General features: G+C 47.2%; 1 protein-coding gene across 5 annotated transcripts in view; it reads right to left on the bottom strand.

Annotated features, from left to right (window-relative positions):
• The window catches only part of ASTN2 (astrotactin 2), an 883583-nt gene that overhangs the window by 572122 nt on the left and 293372 nt on the right, over window positions 1-18089 (bottom strand). For all 5 annotated transcript variants that reach the window (XM_064579942.1, XM_064579940.1, XM_064579943.1 and 2 more), the window contains one exon: window positions 9397-9504. In XM_064579942.1, the coding sequence (XP_064436012.1) occupies window positions 9397-9504 (108 nt within the window). The remainder of the gene's footprint in view (window positions 1-9396; window positions 9505-18089) is intronic.

The raw sequence follows: 18089 nt of genomic DNA on the forward strand, positions 1-18089 counted from the left end.
TCCCCTTACTTCATGGATGTCTAGAACTCAGTGTCCTTATCTTTAAACTGAAGATGAACATCATCCCTTCTCATGGTCCTGTCCCAAAGCATAAGGGACAATGCATATCAAGAGCACAGGCTGGTGTAGACAGAGCTCAATAAATCACACGCTCTTTCTTCTGTTCTTTTACTCTTCCTCCCTCCTGGCTGTCTACATTTCTACCATGGACACTCAGCATGGTATCGCCAACAAGAACTTAGAGAGCATCAAGTTTTGCCTCCTTGGTTGACAGACAGGAACCAGAGGCCCAAAGCCCTGCTCGAGTCTCATAAACAAACACTTGGGATTGGAACCTTCCAGTAGTCATAGCACGGTCTTGCTTGGTGCTTCCTCCCTCTGTCCCTGCCTCCCTCCCTGCCTCCCAGCTCACCTAGCACCCCTGCTCCCTGGCTTTCCACCCCATCCTAACCTGCCCCTGCTTTCTCCATGCCCACGTCCATGCCTTGGATCACCTGAAAAACCTACCCGCATCAAATTCATGTTCTTACTGAAAATGTTTAGTCTTGTTCGTTTGGTTTGTTTTTTTTTTTTTCCTAGAAGCAAGACCAATGTGCAGGTCAACACATCAGAAAAAAGGCCATAATGCCTTTCTGCTGTGCTTCACTGGTTACCATTTAGTGCACAGTGATCACAAGGCAGGCCCACTCGGTAAACATGTCTTGTGCATACATTATCTTCTTTAATCCTCACACTAAGCTTAAGGAAGGGTAGAAGGATGAATACTAGACTTATCCTCCTTTACTTAGGACAAACTGAGGCTCAGAAAAGGAAAGTGCCTTTCCCTAAGACCACACAGCTAGGAAGCAGCCGAGCAAGGATTTGGACCCCTGCCTGCTCTTTTGGAAGTCTATAATTAACCTAAAAGGACAACTATTGACTTAATCTTTTAGTCTGGAAATAATTTCAAACTGATGGAAAAACTGCAAGGATAAGAATAGTGCAACTTTGCCCAAATTCATCTACCTTTCTTTTTTTTTTTAAGATTTTACTTATTTATTCATTTGACAGAGAGAAAGAGGGAGAGAGCACAAGCAGGGGGAGCAGCAGGCAGAGGGAGAAGGAGAAGCAGGCTCCCCGCAGAGCAGGGAGCCCAACGTGGGGCTCGATCCCAGTACCCTGGGATCATGACCTGCACCAAAGTCAGACGTTCAACCGACTGAGCCACCCAGGTGCCACCCAGATTCACCTACTGTTAAAAATGTTGCCCCATTTGCTTTGCCATTTGAAAAGGCAACATTGTAAACTTGGAGAAAATGCTTCCCTTCCCTGAGCCTTGGTTTCTATCTACATAAAATGTTAGAAGTCCTTTCTTTAGGACTGAAAAAACCCTGTGGTTTGATGGGAAAGGATGAATAAAGGATGGGATGGGAATCATAGAGGTCAGGGCATGGATCCTGCCTATTTCTCTGGCCCATCTGCCATTATTCCAGAAACCACAGTCTCAGGCTCTTCCCCATTCTTGCCATCTCTCCCATTCCTGCCCTCCCTTCCCCACTGCACCACGTAGCCTCTGCCCTCACCCTGGGCAAGTCCTGTTCTGTCAAACTTTCACCCTACCCCATTCCCATTCCCTGGAGTCTCTGTGCTCCCTGCCTCCAGCACAGTCTCCTACCCTCAATCCCCAAAGGCCTCTTTTTTCTGCAGATATGGTTTGAACTTTCCCTCACCTGTCCTCTTCCTCTAAAAGAACTAAACTCGTGTGTGTGTGTGTGTGTGTGTGTGTGTGTGTTGTGTTGTGTTGGTGGGGAGAATCACAAAGAAAAAAAAATCACACAGCCATACTGATTAGCACAAAGTTTTGTTTACAATTCAAGAGTTCTCATCATTACAGAAAAATCTCAGTTTAAGAATCGCCAAATTAAAGCAAGCAACTAAAACAAAGAAAGAGGCAAAACCAGGGGGGCATTCACGCTCTGGTTATCTCTGCTGGAGAGCTAACTGGCAAAGCTGAGAGGAAAGTGCATGAGATTGGGAATAAGAGAATGTGGGTTTCTAAAACTGGCTGGGCAACCAGCTGATGAGAAGAGCAAGGTCCAGAGAGGGAGAGACAGTAGTCCAAGGCCACAGAGCCACCCGTGCAGAGCTGGGCAGGGAGGCCCATGCCCAGTGCTTGCGCAGCTGGAATCTTCCGGCACCTGTGACGGTTCTGTCTACTGCTCAGTACTGTGCCTGGGGCTGGACAGGCCATCTGCACTTCTCATCTGGACCTTCAATTATACATTAGCTTCTCCTGCTCAGCACTGCTTCTCTGTGTGAACCGCAGGCCCCTCCTTGGAGTTTATGACCTCCTTGAGGCTTGGTGGCCGGGGCCCCATTTCCCGCAATGCCCGGCATCCTGCTTAGTGAGGTTGTCGATTCCATAAATATCAGTTAGACTAGAATGAGCTTCGACCTAATGACATGAGGCACACATATCCTTGTTTGACAGATGGGAAAACTGAGGTCCTCGGAGGGCACGTTCTTGACAAGGGCCACTAAGTGAGTTAGTGGTGAGGATACAGACTTCAGTACACATCTCCTAACTCTGGGTCCACTGTCCTTTGCTGTATGTACTGTTATCTCTGGTTCATAAAGGTGAAATTCTGCCCAGGGGGAATCTATCATCTCCAGCTACTTCATTAGTTAATCCTGTGGGACACGGTCAGAATCGCCAAAGCCCAAACAAGTGATGGATTGAATGGTTATATCCTTGACCATACACAGACCTCTGTGCTTGACAAATAGACTCCTTTAGGCAGCAAGATCATGCATGAAATGAAATCAGGTTCATTTCACAAGGCATTGTGAGATTTCCATTCATGGCTTCCTGCTCCGATCCTACAGGTGAGGACCACCTCTATGATGTGGAGGTTTCAGGGCAGGAGTCAGCAAACTGTGAGCCACAGGTGAAATCTGGACCCGCCTCTGTTTTTGGAAACAAAGTTTCCTTGGGGTATATGTATGTTCCTTCATTTACATGTTATCTTTGGAAGCTTTCAAGTGACAATGGCAGAGTTGAGGAGTTCCAACAGTACCCAGGTGGCCTGCAAAGATGAACATGTTTATGAATTGGCCCTTTACAGATAGAAATTGCTGACTCTTGATTACAGAAACCCCACCACACAGAGTCTGTTTCTCAGTTCCTTTGTCTCTCTTCCTGTTCGCCCACTCGCCATATTGATTGCGATGGTTCTCTGTTTATGGTGTTCTACCTGGCTATACCAGACACCTTTGAATGACTGTCTCAGTTCCCTTACAAAAAAACCCCGAGACTCAGGGAAGCCAGGGTTGATTCTCAGACTGTATCACAGATCTCTTTCCAGTAGCTCCTATTGCCAAAAATGAAATTTCAGCTGACTTAATTTTGGGCTCAGGATGCTTTCAAGGAAAGGGAAATTTCAGGAGAAAGAACAGGATTTCAGAGTCCTGGAACCTCCCATCTCTGGATTTGCTCACTCTGGGAGGTGGGTGTCAACAGCTCTATTTTATACAAAAGGAAATGCCCAGAGATGAAAATCCCACCATGGCCACACCAAGGGGATGGGGAGAAGTCAGGATTCACAGCCAGGTCTAGCTGAATCTGATGCCACTTGTACTTCTTTCATGGGACATGCTAGAGAGAGACCGAGGTAGGAAAACCCCATTAGATGTTCTCCTCCTCCCACTCCATGTCCTCTCTCTACCATCAGCCCTGGGTGTATCCTTCTCTGCTGGGGAGCCTCCTGAACTTGTTACATCCCTTCAAATGGCACATACTCCAAGCATGCTCAAAGAACAAGGCAGAGTGGGTTTCCAACTTCAGTACTCGGGCCCTCCTCTCACTACCTGGCATGTCCTTCCCTGGGAGCCTTGAACTGGAAGAACGGGCAGAGCTGAGGCCTCAATTCTGCTCACCAGGAGCAGCAAAGAGAAGAGGAAAGGAGTGCAGACTCTGTTCTTGCAAGTGGAAATGGACTGAGCCAAGATAAGAGGGGCAGACAGAAAAGTAGCATCTGCTTTTGGGTACTTGTAATAATCCAGACACCGGGCCAGGACTTCCTTTCATTCATTCACTCGTTAATCATTCATTCAAAAATATTAACGCAGTGCCTACTGTGGACCCATCCTTGTGTTTGGTGCTGGGGATGGAAAGCTAAGTACAAATGGCCATGTGCCTATCCTCGTGACGCTTCCAGCTCCGTGGAGGATACAAACATCCCCTGGAGAACATGCTGGTAAATGTAAAATTAAAGTGGTGATGAAGTCTGCAGAGGGGTAAGGCCACAGTAGCTACTATAGGACGAAACAGGAATTAGGGTGGGATGGCGTGGTGGCATGGCTGAAAACATGACATGTTAGTGGAGACGTCACAATGAGTCAAAGGGCAGGGGGGGCATTCCAGGAGAGAACATCTGTGAAAATTCTTGTGGGACAGACATGGGAGTGCTGGAGAAGAGGCCTGGGTGGCAGGAGGACACAGAGCCCTGGGAAATGGGTGGCCGACCATGCAACACACCCATCCTAAATGCAAAAGGAAGGACTGAAACTTCTAAGCAGAGAAGCAACATGACCCTATTTACATTTTTAAAATGATCACTCTGGCTGAAGAGTTGGGAATGGGCTGGAATGCAGTAAGTGAGATGGTTGAGCAGGGGATTTTAGCGGTTTGCAACAAAGGATGGAGGTGACACGGACTGGGATGACAGTGACAGAGAGGGGAGGGCTTGCTGCTGGGCGTTGTACAAAGGAGATGCTCATGTTCCCATTTAATGCTCACAGTCACCCCAAGAGGGCGCTATGGCTACCCCATTTTAAAGCCAAGACTATTGAGACTACCGGCTCCTGTCCTATCCGGGCCAGGGTCAGCTTCCAGTCTCCACTCTCCCAGGAAGCCCTGTCCCACAAGTTCTCAAGTGATCCTCTATCTCTCATTTCTCCCAAAGCTGGGACAGTCTGAACCATCCAGAGAACGGATTCCACTTTGTCTTCCAACCTATCTCCCACCTTCCCCGGCACCACTCGTGGCCCTCAGGAAGTCCTTCACCAATGTTCTCTGACTTGCTTTTGAGCACGCCTTTCAACCTTGACTTGTCGACTGGGGAGGTGAGACTCACACACAGGCAGAGACTTGGCTAAGGTGGTGGCCAAGGTCACACTGAAAACTGGTGGCAAACCCACCAGGGACTGGAAACCGTGGCTCCTGTCGCTATCAGATGACCCCATAGTACTGACTCCCTTCTGAACCCTTCAAAGGGGCAATGGTTGAATGGCCTGATGGCAGTCAGCATGCCCCTAGATTGGGACACACAACCCAGGTATTGCTTGCAGCTGGAACTGGAGGGGTAGGGCGAATGAACATGGATTCCCAATGCTACGAGGTCACGGTTTCCAACCAGCATAGACATGTGCCTTCCTGGTACGTCTAGCTCTTTCTTCCCCTGCCTCATTGCACTTTATCACCTCCTCCCTGTGGCGATCAGGATGGCCTGCATGGTCCCGGCGAGACCGCAGGGAGTTCCTGGCTCACTGCATTTGGAGAGAAGAGCTGCTGGGATGGTCATGGCAGAGGCCGGGGAGAGGGCTGGCACGATGGGAGCTCGGGCAGGCCTGGGGGTGAAGGCGTAGTCCAACAGGATGACAGAAGTCAATCCCAGGTGAGGGACAGACACCCTCTCCAAAAAGAAAACCAGGCAAGGGGAGAGGCACTCGGGATGGGGGCAGGCATGATGCAAAGGAGGCCAGGTGCACCTCATGGACAGGGGATTCTCTCAGATACACAGCCAGTCCTGCTGGCATGATGGAGAAGGGACCTTAGAGACCTGGGCTCCCCACCCCCCCGCCAGGTTTCAGAGAAAAGACCAGAGGCCTGGACAGGTGACGTGACTTGCATGGGGTCCCACGGCACTGGCCCCAGATCGGAGATCCACCCACACACCCGGCCCGGTCCTCCTTCCCAGGCAGCTTAGCTCCCTCCACCACCTACGCATCTTCTCTCCCTCCTTCACCCCTGCCTGTGCGCTTGACTGACATGAACTGATTTTAATCCTCAACTTTAATTTTACTAGCCTCTCTTGTCAGAAGAGGATGCTGATGTGCAGAAAGGTTAAGGTTCAAGTTCAAGAAGGTGCCGCTAGTCGGTAGTGTGGCTGGGACGAACCCAGGTGGCTCCCTGCAAGCATCCATGCTCTCACTATTCTGCTCCATGGCTCTCTCAACCCCATGGGCTCCCAGACTTCCCCCAGCTAACCTTTGCATTTTCCCCATGAGGGCAGTGAGAGCTGAAGATGCTTCAACTCTCGTACACATACAAGAAACAGCCAAGAAGGGTGCAGACACCACGGTGTCTGCAGAAATAGGCACGGGGCTCTAAGTGCATCTGTCTGGAGCAGAGGCTTGGCTGGCCCCGAATTCACCATCTGTGCTCACAAAGAACCAGAAACCACACCCATAACCATGATGCTACCCCGCACAGTGTCAGGAAGTCTTTCCCTCGACCCTGAAAACGGTGCAGAGGAACTTACGCGAAGGGCATCGCAACCCGCAGATCGACTCTCTCAACCCCCCTCCTTGCTGCAGTCTTTTTCCTGAGCATCTGTCCCCATCTAACATACTTATATTTTGATACAATACAAGCTCCACGAGGATAGGTCTTTTAAAAATTGTTGCTTGATTTGTGTCCCCAATGACTAGAAGAGTGTCACACACACAGTTGGTGCTTGATAAATACTTGAAGTTCATGAGGGAGGGAGGGAGGATGGGAGGGAGGGAGGGAGGAGTGGAAGAAGGAAGGATCCACCAGGGAATAGCTGGAGAAAAGAGGAAAGAGTGGTCGGAAAAGGGGAAGAGAGAGAAAGGTAATAAGGAGAGAAGGAGAAGAAACAGAGAACACAGAAGAGAACAAAGGAAAGAGGAATGAAGAGAAGGAAGCCGTGATGCAGGAAGGAGGGAAGGGGAAAGGAAAAGGAGAGGAACAGAAGAACAAGAAAAAGAAATAGAAATGAAACAAGCAGGCAGGCAAGCAACCCAGGGGCCTGAGAAGGAAGAGGAAGACATGGTTGGAACCAGAGGTGGAGGAAGAAGGACCCAGCATTAGTGGACAGAGGGAAAAAGCAGCAGCTCTCAGTTGGCAGGAGGGCCAGGGGGAGGAAGGTGCAAGGGCGAGGGGATGCATCACAGCCCTGTCCTCCCCACCTTCCCCCACTGGAAGCACAGCCTGGCCTTCTGCAGCATATGGAGGCACTGGGCCAAACCGTTTATCTCGAGTCCTGTGGCTCGCTTTTGCTTTTCTTTTCAAAGTTTAACTCCGAGTTTACGAGGGGCATACTCCATGATGGGTGTTTTTCCAATTAGCTGTAAATAGCCCAGTCCTGCAGAGGAGACCCGCCGACTTCCCCAGCTCTAATTCTGGCTGCTGGATTGGGGGAGGGAGAAGACAGGTGAAGAATCATCCATCACCAACTTGGAAATCTCCAACGCAGCAGATACCAGAGAGCCAAGGCTGGGGAAGAAGTGAGAGGCAAGCCCGATTATTCCAGTCGCTGCAGAGGCTGCAGAACCTTCCCAGGTGATGTGTCAAAAGAGCTACTCCCCACACAGGGCCTGTTCCGTGAAAGGTGCCAGGGGTAGGGACATAGGGAAACCCACAATGAGAACTGAATTGACATTACTAATGTCTACTTTATTTGCCCTTAGTATGTACCAGGTGCCATAACAAATTTTTTTTAAGATTTATTTATTTATTTATTTGAGAGAGAGAGAGAGAGAGCACGAACACACATGAGAGAGTGGGGGGAGGGGCAGAGGGAGAGAATCCCCAAGCCAACTCCCTGCTGAGCGCACAGCCCCACACAGGGCTCAATCCCAGGACCCTGAGATCAGGACCTGAGCTGAAACCAAGAGCTGGAAACTCAACTGACTGAGCCACCCAGGTGCCCCCATCACAAACTTTTTATATAACTTAGCCAAAATTCATCCCCGAGTCTATGAGGCAATTATGAGGCCCATTTCACAGGTGATAAAACTGAGGTATAGGGGAGGTAGATAACTTGCCTAAGAGCAAAAGTTGCCCAGAGCAGCTATGTGACCCATGCTCTTTCAATGTCCACCACGCATGAACAGTTCTACAAGGGTGATTCTTTCCCTCTTCCCTACCCCAGCTACTTCTTCAGCCCAATCTGTTCAGAGGTGAGAGGGCCACATGTCTTAGTTGCCTTCATGTTTGCCAGAGGACCCTTACTTCCTTCTGGGCCCTGGTCTAAGCCCTTGGAGCTCTCCTTAATCACTGGCATGGAATACATGTTCATACCCCTCCCACCCCCCACTCCCTGTTCTCTTCCAAGATTGCAACCTTGAACTTGCCCTTTCCCCATCCATATAAAACGCTGAGGGATGAGCAATTACATTCACAGCTGATTGCCTGAAATATGCTCTATTCTCCCTTCAGAGTATGTGTGATCATCAGAGAGCTGTGGACCTCAGCCCCAAGGTGTAGCCCTTTATGGAGTCCTGCATCCGCTTCTGACGCCTCCTTACCTTGAGGGTCTTTGTGAGAAATAATGAGGCATCAGTACAGATTTCATCTGGTGAAGACAGTGTCTTGAAAGTCAAAAGGAGTCCCCTTTAGAGGAACCAACTAGAGAACTTGCTCTCTGGTCTTGGTGTCAGGTAAAGAGAATTTCCTGAATAAATGGTCCTATCCCATAGACCCTGCACGTTTTACTGCTGAGTCTGTTTCCCTTTGCACTTTGACTGTTAAAGCTCTGCATTAAATGGCCAGCTCCTTCTTTTTTTTTTTTTTTAAGATTTTATTTATTTATTTGACAGAGAGAGACACAGTGAGAGAGGGAACACAAGCAGGGGGAGTGGAAGAAGGAGAAGCAGGCTTCCCGCTGAGCAGGGAGCCGGATGCGGGGCTCGATCCCAGGACCCTGGGATCATGACCTGAGCCGAAGGCAGACGCTTAATGACTGAGCCACCCAGGCGCCCCTGTGGCCAGCTCCTTCTAAGAACTATGCAACACAGTATGGCACAGATCACTCTGCATCGATCTAACCTGGTTTTGAATGATTTTCCTTATTCCTATTTTGCTTTCAATCTGATTCCCTTACTTATTTCATTCCTGTGCTGGATTTTTTTTTTTTTTTCACTGCATAAACTTAAAAAATCTTCCCCAAATCCTTTGAGGTATGAGGTAGGACAGAGAGCAAATAAAGAATGGAAGCGGAAGCTGTAAATGACCAACACAAGTCTAGCCTGGGTTTCGGATGCCAGGCTGTGTTAACTGCATCAGGACTAGGTCAAAGAAAAGTTGAGGTTTGTCAGTGAGCACGGAAGACTGCTTCCCAGGCTTTCCTCCCACAAACACTGGTTCTGGAACCTTCCCAAGGACTCCCTTACCTTTGCTGCGGCGGCGACTTCGGTACTGCTCCGTATAGAACGTCAGCTGTGTTTCGTCGTCTGCCTCTGAACCCGAAGTCCCCTTGGTTCTCCCAAAGCTGATTCCCCCTGAAAGGAAGAGCAATCCATTAGTCACGTAAGCTTCCTGGAGCTTGTTAAATCCCTCATCCGACCCAAAGATCAGCAATCCCATCCCCAGACTTCTTTCTGTAAATCCCAAGTGACCTGGGAGCTGGCATGATTTATGGACGGAGTTGGGGCTCTGCAGTGAGGCGGATCTGGGTTCTAGCCATGGCTTGGCGGCCGCGAGCTGTGTGACCTTGAGGGGACGCCTCCTTTTTCTGAGCCCTGGGTTCTCTCTTAATAAAATGGGGCCGATAACTATTGACCTTGTAGGGTTGCTATGAAGATTAAAGGAGATAGGAAGCATAAAATATCTGGTTTGTGGTGGGTCCTAACTAACTGATAGCTCTATTCTTGCTTAGTAAGATGAGCCTGCCTCTAGGAAAACATTTCGGGCAACTTAATTTCACACACATCTCAAGCAAGTGCTTCTTCGATGCCAAACCAAGAGCCAGACACTGGAGGTACAAAGATAGTTACAGCCCAGTCCTTGCCAGCCAGCAGATCACAAGCCATCAAGAAGACAAATGGGATCCTAAGGAGCCTTTAACCTAATTCATGGTTATGTTTTCCCACACAATGAGATGCTGAGAATACGGGGGAGAGCAATCCATCCCAACACGGAGAACCTGGGAAGGTTTTATGGAGGAAGGGGGATTTCAGCCAGAGCTGGAAGGATGAATGGGGCTTTGGGGGCAGAGAACAGAGTTCCAGAGAAAGGTAAGAGGTGAGCGTCCCTGGGGATGGGGAGCGTGGGCAAGTGGGGGCCACGGTGAGTGGAGAGCTGACGGGAAGGATCACTGGAGCCTCACAGTGGAAGTTCCTGAGTGCCACAATGAGGACGAGTTTTGGGTGTTACGGAAGGTCCCAGAGCAAGAGGATGAGTTCATTAGCCGTACTCGCCATGAAGGACATGACAGTGGCACCCAAGCCATGGAGGGCAAAAGCTGGGAGGCTCAGGGATCCCTTCGTGAGAGGCCATGAGGGTCTGGGTGAGGCAGGGGGAAGTGAGGATGGGAAGGAGGAGGAGGGAGGAGCAAGCGTGTTTCAGAGATACACTGAGGAATGTGGGGGCGGGATGGGTGATGCATTCCCAAGCGATGAACAGTGGATTCCAAAAGTAATCAAGATAAAAGACCAGAAAGAAATATGCCAAAATATGAATAAGCTAATTCTGCAGGGAGGAATACAGGTAATTTTTTATTTTCTCTGTGCTTTTCTATATATATATATTTTATTGTTACCAAAAAAGCACAGAATGTGGGAAGAGAGGGATTAAAGCACTGGTAAACTCTTTGCCCTAGAGAGGAGACAGTGAGGGGAGAGCTTCAGAGCATGGTGGGGGTGCACGGTGGGCAGGGAAGCAGAGGGCCTTTGGTTTGGTTTGGATACAGATCTTCAGACACCAACATGGACATCGATAGCCTGTGTTTGGGAGGAGACTTAAGGACCTGGCAGGAGTGGATGTGCTGGATGAAGAAGTGGCTGAAGGCAGGGTCTAGAGGGAGAACACTTTTCCCTATAAATATTTTCTTTTGAATCAAGCACCATACAAACCTATTACCTATTCGAAAATTCTACCCAAGGAAAAGAAAAACATAGATCAGAGGGAAACCTGGCTCAATCAAAGAAGAGTTTCTTATGCCATTTCTCTGGTAGGGCATCCAGTATACAGAAATCCCACTTGCAGACACTCTATCTGCAATATGGTTATTGTGCTTTCATTCATTCATCCTAGCAACATGTTGAGCAATCTGCTATGTGCCTAGAAGATGCTGACACATTATAGCATACAATCTTCATCATGATATACTCACAGCAAAAAGTGTAATTAACAACCTAGATAATAAAGACACCAGGACAAGTATGGGCAAAGTCACGTAGCTGATGAGTACGTGAGTACAGGAATTAGGATTCAGGGCTAGTCCATCCAGCTCCACATTTGAGCTTTCTAGGATGCAAATTACTTTCCTGGAAATAACTCAAGAGGGAACCTTAGGGAAGGCCGACTATCCTTTCAGCATCAGGGCACCAAGTACTGTGTGATGAGCTTCACATACATCTTCCCATTCCAAACTCATAGTATCCCTTGGAGAGAGGTATACTGATGCCCATTTGATAGGCGAAACAACCATGTTTCAGAAAAGAAAAGTGATTTGCTAATAATGAGTGAGGTTGGACTTGGTACCCACGTGTGACTGATGGCCAAGTTCAACTTTTTTTTTTTTTTTAATATTTTATTTATTTATTTGATTGAGCGAGAAGGAGAAAGAGAGAGTTCAAGATGGGGGAGGGTCAGAGGGAGAAGCAGACCCCCCGCTGAGCAGGGAGCCCGATGCGGGACTCGATCCAGGGACTCCAGGATCATGACCTGAGCCGAAGGCAGTCGCTTAACAAACTGAGTCACCCAGGCGCCCCTAAAGTTCTTTTTTTTTTTTTTTAAGATTTTATTTATTTGTTTGAGAGAGAAAGAAACCACAGGAGAGGGGGGAGGGTCAGAGGGCGAAGCAGACTCCCCGCTGAGCAGGGAGCCCGATGCGGGACTCGATCCAGGGACTCCAGGATCATGACCTGAGCCGAAGGCAGTCGCTTAACCGACTGAGCCACCCAGGTTCCCGCCAAGTTCAACTTTTAACCACTTTTGACAGTGCCTCTCAAATTAATGCTCTGTAACATGAAAAGATTAATATTTCCCTGAGACAGTATGTTGTAATAGATGGGAGAGTATAGGGGACAGCAATATCTGATCTTTGTGCTCGAATGTGTCCTTGGCCTGTCCCTGCCCCTTAGTGTAAACATGCCCAACCTCCAGCAATTAAGGGTAGGGCCTGGAGACAGCAGGAGACTCCAGATTCTACTAGGTGCAGCCCTTCGCTTAAAGGCTCTCTTTTGATATGGAGTTGGCGGAAGCCCCATGGACACTCTGGAAGCAGGGGAAGAGCAAAGGTCTCCAAAGGTCAGGAGGGCCTTTTAAACTGTCGTTGAGGGGCGCCTGGGTGGCTCAGTTGGTTAAGCGACTGCCTTCGGCTCAGGTCATGATCCTGGAGTCCCTGGATCGAGTCCCGCATCGGGCTCCCTGCTCAGCAGGGAGCCTGCTTCTGCCTCTGACCCTATCCCCTCTCATGTGTTCTCTCTCATTCTCTCTCTCTCAAATAAATAAATAAAATCTTAAAAAAATAAAAATAAAAAAAACAAAAAAATAAATAAACTGTCGTTGACATATTTTACTGTTACAGAAAAAGGAAAGAGAGAAAGGGAGGGAGGGAGGGAAGAAGGGAAGGAAGGAAGGTAGGTGGGAAGGAAGGAAGCAAAGAGGAAGGGTGGGAAGGAGGAAGGAAGGAAGGGAGAAAGGAGGAGGGGAGGGAGGGAGGGAAGGTGAGTGGAAGGGAGAAGGGAGGGAGGAAGGGATGGTTTTTGTTCATCTACACATAATTCTTGGCAAGGGGAAAATGAAAGCATTGGATAAAATAGTTACTTTATGTATAGAAAGCACCTGTCATCCTTCCTGCTATGTTTTGGGAAGCAGAGAAAAAGGGAGGGGTCTGCCCCCGTCAGGAGTCTACCTCAGACACCTCCACATCCCCTTCAATGCTCCACCACCCCCTCTTATTTAAAACTTTCCAACCAAATCCTCCCCCCCGCCCCTCCCACCATTTTCCTTCCTTTCCCAAACAAATGACCTACTATGGTCCTGCCATGGGGAACATGACAGACAGGACTCAGACAGGATCCTTTCCCTCTTGGGACAGGCTAGCAGGGGTGAGAGAAAGTCACCAGACAATTCTAATACAATTAAAAAAAAAAAAAGCTCACCATTGCATAGCACTGTCTCTGCTGGGCACTGTTCTAACCCTTTACATTTATCGACTTGTTTAATCCTTAAATAACCCTAGGAAGGAGGTTGTTACTTTTATTCCCTTTTTAATGGACGAAGAAATGAAGGAACAAGGAAATTAAGTGATTTGCCCAGGGTCACACAGCTTGTCAGTAGCAGAACCGCAATTCATATCCAGGCAACGGCTGCAGAGTCTCTTCCTTTGGTCTCTATACCAGCGTACAATAAAATATGCACAGATAGCTCACTGAATGTCCAAACCATCCCTATAAGGAAGGCATTAGGAACCTTGTCTTACAGATGAATAAACTGTGTCTCAGAGAGCTTCTGTGAGCTTGTAGGCGAGGGAGCAGAGACTGAATCAGGTCTGCTTACCCGCAAAGCCTGCCTCGTGGCTAAAACAGCCTGGGACACTGTGTGTGCACACGCGTGTGTGTGTGTGTGTGTGTGCACCCAGGGAGAGCAGCATCAAAAGCTTGATTTCATCTGTGAGGATTAGCAGGTGTGTTACTTGCCCCCCTCCACTTCCAATGCCAGGGAGCCTTTTCCACTTCTCATAGCTCCTCCCTTGGACTCTGCACTTGCACTATTGGATAGGAACTCCATTCAGCCTTAGCTAGATTCTAGGGATGCCTCCACCATTCCACATGCCCAAGTGCACGAACTTCATGCCCCTGACTCCCATGAAGGCTTCTCCAGTCCCTCTCCACTCCCACACTTCTGACCTCACCTCCTTCCTGTAGGTACCAAGCTACCATTTCCAGGGTGGAAGCTGAAACTCAGAGAAGTTGCTTCTACATCAACCTGTCCAATAGAAATATAATGCAAGCTGCATATGTCATTTTAAATGTCCTCGGAGCCACATTAGAAAGGGAAAAAAGAGGGACACCTGGGTGGCTCAGTGGGTTAAGCGGCCGACTCTTGATTTCGGCTCAGGCCATGATCTCAGGGTCGTGAGATCAAGCCCTGCATCAGGCTCTGTCTGATGACAACAGGGAGTCTGCTTGAGAGTCTCTCCCTTTCCCTCTCCCTCTGCCCCTCCCCCTCCCCCTGCTTGCGCTCATGCTCTCTCTCAAATAAATAAATAAATCTTAAAAAAAATAATGGGAAAAAACAAACGGGTAAAATTAATTTTCAGAATACATTGTATTTAACCCAACATATTAAAAATCCTATCATTTTAATACGTAAACAGGAAATTATCATCACTAAAATATTTTATACATTTTTTCATGATAAGTTTTCAAAATCCAGTGTATATTTTATGCTTACAGCACCCTTCAACACAGACTAGTTGCAGCAAATGCCTACCGTATCAGAGAGCACACTTCTGGAGACATTAGACAACATACTATGGAGCATAATTAAGGGCTGGGATCTAGGCACACAGAGAGAGATGAGTAAGTCAGACACCCCACTAAGGTATTGAATTTTTTTTACATGTGAATTGAATGAAAAATGGGGTAGCTCAGATTCCACTAAAAGACAACAGCCATTGGTCTGTGTCCTCAGGCACTTAGAGTCCAGCAAGGTTCTACATGGGTATCATCCACGAGCCATGAGAGATCATGCACTTGTGTAGAAAGACACAACATGCTGGGGTCAGACATGAGTCCTAATCTGAGGTCTCACTTACTAGCTGTGTGAGCTTGGGTGAGGCACCTACACTCTCCGAGTTCATCTTTAAAAGGGGGGACAATAACCCTCAGCCCACATGGTCTTTATGAGGAAAGTGATAGAATGTATGTACAGAGCATAAAGACCAAAGAAGTGAGAGTGAGGGTACATGCCTTTCATTTAATGTTTGCTTGAGTTTCATAGAAGAAAAAGAAGTGCCGCTGGGGGGGGGGGGGTGACTCTCTGCCTTCTGTGACATCCTAAGGAGGTGGCAGCCACTCAAGTCCTGTAGCCTCTGCGTATCCATATAATCCGAAGGGGCCACAGGCCAATTACACACGGACTTGGAGATGATTCAGACAGATAGAAAAGGGCCCCCTCTGCTAGCATTTTAATATGAAATTGGTGATTTAGTGAAGTAAAGTGCAGCCATTAATTATACAGGACGACTCAAGTATTTCCATTTAGGGCTGAGAGAACGTGAGAATGGCCTGAGACTGGCAAGAGAAGAGGAGAGGAGAGGAATCAGCAGCTCCTTTGCCCTCATTTCTTGGGCCCCCAGTTCCTCTGGTCCTGAACCGTCTAGAATGCAGCCTGAAGAAGACAGGTGAGGCACCTTCTCTAGTATGGTAAGTGCTCTGGGCATTTTAGATGCAATAGCCCATCTACACTTCACAAGGGGTCCGAGGGGCAAGCCGACCTGCGGATTCTCAACGTTGCTTACCAGAGATCACACAAATAACAAATAGTGGAGCCCCCAAATTTGAATGACTTTCGTCTGATGCAAAAACCCTCTGTTCTTATGAAAAGAGGAGTCCTCAGTCCTTAGGAAAATGCAAACCAAAATCACAATGAGATACCATTTCACATCCAGGAGGCAGGCCAGGATCAAAAGAATAAGAAAATAACAGGTGTTAGAGAAGCTGTAGAGGACAGGGAAAAACAAAATGTGGTGTATCCACACGAGGGAATATTACTCAGCCATAAAGGAACGTTGACGCCTGCTGCAACATGGATGGACCTTGCAGACATTTTGCTAAGGGAAAGAAGCCAGACACAAAAGGTCATATATTACATGATTCTATTTATGTAAAACATCCAAAATTAGTAAATCCATCGAGACCAAAAGCAGTGGTTGCCTGGGCCGGGTAGACGGAGGAGAGGAATAGGGAGTGATTGCCCGTAAATACAAGGTTTCCTTTTGGGGTGATGGAAATATCTTAGAACCAGATGCAGGTAATGGTTGCACAAGCTTGTGAGTGTGGGAAAGGACAATTAATTATGCACTTTAAAATAGTTCATGGTTGATTAGAGCCATGCTGCCCAGGGCCGAGCTCAGGCATTCTAAGTCCTGGCCCAAGGGGCCACCCCAAGTAATCACAACACTCCCTCATTCGTTTATTCATTCACCTAGCAATTACCGACCATGTGCCCACTCTGTGCCAAACACTGTTCTGGACACTGAGAATACAACAGTGAATGCAGCAGACAAAACCTTCCTGACTTCTGGAGCTTACTTTCTGGTGAGGAAGCAATTAAGACATTCCAGGCACGATGCTAAGCCCTCTCTACATAAGAATCATTTCAATTTTCCTGATAAATAAGTGAAAATATTCAAAGGTATTTAGAGGCTTTCCCAAGAGGGGAGAGATACTTGATGGCAAACAAAGGACCTGATGCTAGGTTTGCTCTCGGGCAAATCAAGGCATCTGAACAAATTGAAAGTCACATTATAGGAAAGTCTAGAGCAGGATCAGGGAGGCATGGTCTTTCCTGGCCCTCTGAGAATTAACTCATTGCTCTTCTTTGCAAAGCTACCTTCTCTGACCATGCTGCCCTTCCACAAACCTGCTGTGCCAGCCTCTGGGAGGCCCACTCCTCCACACTCCATCTCCCGCACTCTTGATGGATGGTGGTGACATGTTAAATTATTCAGGCTCCGTGTCTTCCTCGAGCTGGTGACAGTGATATTGCATTTTTAGATTGCCCAGAACTGCACCAGATAGAGAAATATATAGCTTGGGAATGCAAAAGCCCATCTGACCCCTAACCGTCCGGAGAATACAAATGGTGCCATTTGGTGGAAGAGGACAAAAGTGGCTAAAACTTCCCATGCCCCCTAAACCACACAACTCACGACTGCTCCGAGCTTTAGGGCTGAGCAGATGTTCATATGCGTCTACCACTTGGAGAGGCTCTGACCATAATTGCTACCTGTCACTGGGCACCACTATAGGCCAGGCACTTTGCCCAGAGGTGACTACCTCTATCCCTCCAAATGTGCAGACAGAGGCTGAAGACACTGAGTTCCTTACATGCAGTCACACAGCCAGCGAATGGCAGGACCTGGATTCACAGGAAAGTGGATTCTGCAGGATTCTTGGGTTTCACATTGGATTTTTAAAAGTGGTTAAAAAAAATCTTTAGGTAAAATATAATTAAACATGATGGTTAATTATTTCAGAAAAAAGTGGAAATGACGTAGAGGCCCATTTTTAGGGGACTGACTTAAAAAAAAATGGCATACTCTTAAAATAGACTCTCATGAGGCTATTAAATATAGTGACATAAATGTATATTTATTGATGTGCACACCTCTCCATGATACATTGTTGAGCAAAAAAATAAACAGCAAAGAATGCAAAGATAGAGTCCACTCGTGTAAATTTATACACATTTGCTGATATTTAGTGTGAATTTCACTGAGTGTGTGTAATAAAAAATAAAATAAAATAAATATATTAATTTAAAAAATAAAGACCTAAGTCAATCTGAGATGTTTATGATCTAGAATTATAAACTAAATTTTAAGAAGCATATTGGAAAACTGTAAGTGTAAAACGACCCTATTCTATTCTAAAAATACATACCCAGTAAAGTATATAAATGTACGCATATACATATACATATGCATAAAAAGATATTGAAAGAAATAAAGGTTCTTCAGTGGTTATTCTCGGAGTAGTTAAGATTTGGGGTATTAAAATGTTTTACTTACTGTTGTTCATCTGCATTTTAGAATTTTCTTCCTATGAACATCTAATGCTTGGTAATTTTAAAAAACACTTAATAAAAGTTACTTTTTTTTTTTTTAATAAATGGTCTTATTGCTGCATCA

Source organism: Mirounga angustirostris, unplaced genomic scaffold (genome assembly GCF_029215605.1).
Source record: "Mirounga angustirostris isolate CCGP_5_RB_7025 unplaced genomic scaffold, mMirAng1.0.hap1 SCAF_15, whole genome shotgun sequence".
Taxonomy (NCBI): Eukaryota; Metazoa; Chordata; class Mammalia; order Carnivora; family Phocidae; genus Mirounga; species Mirounga angustirostris.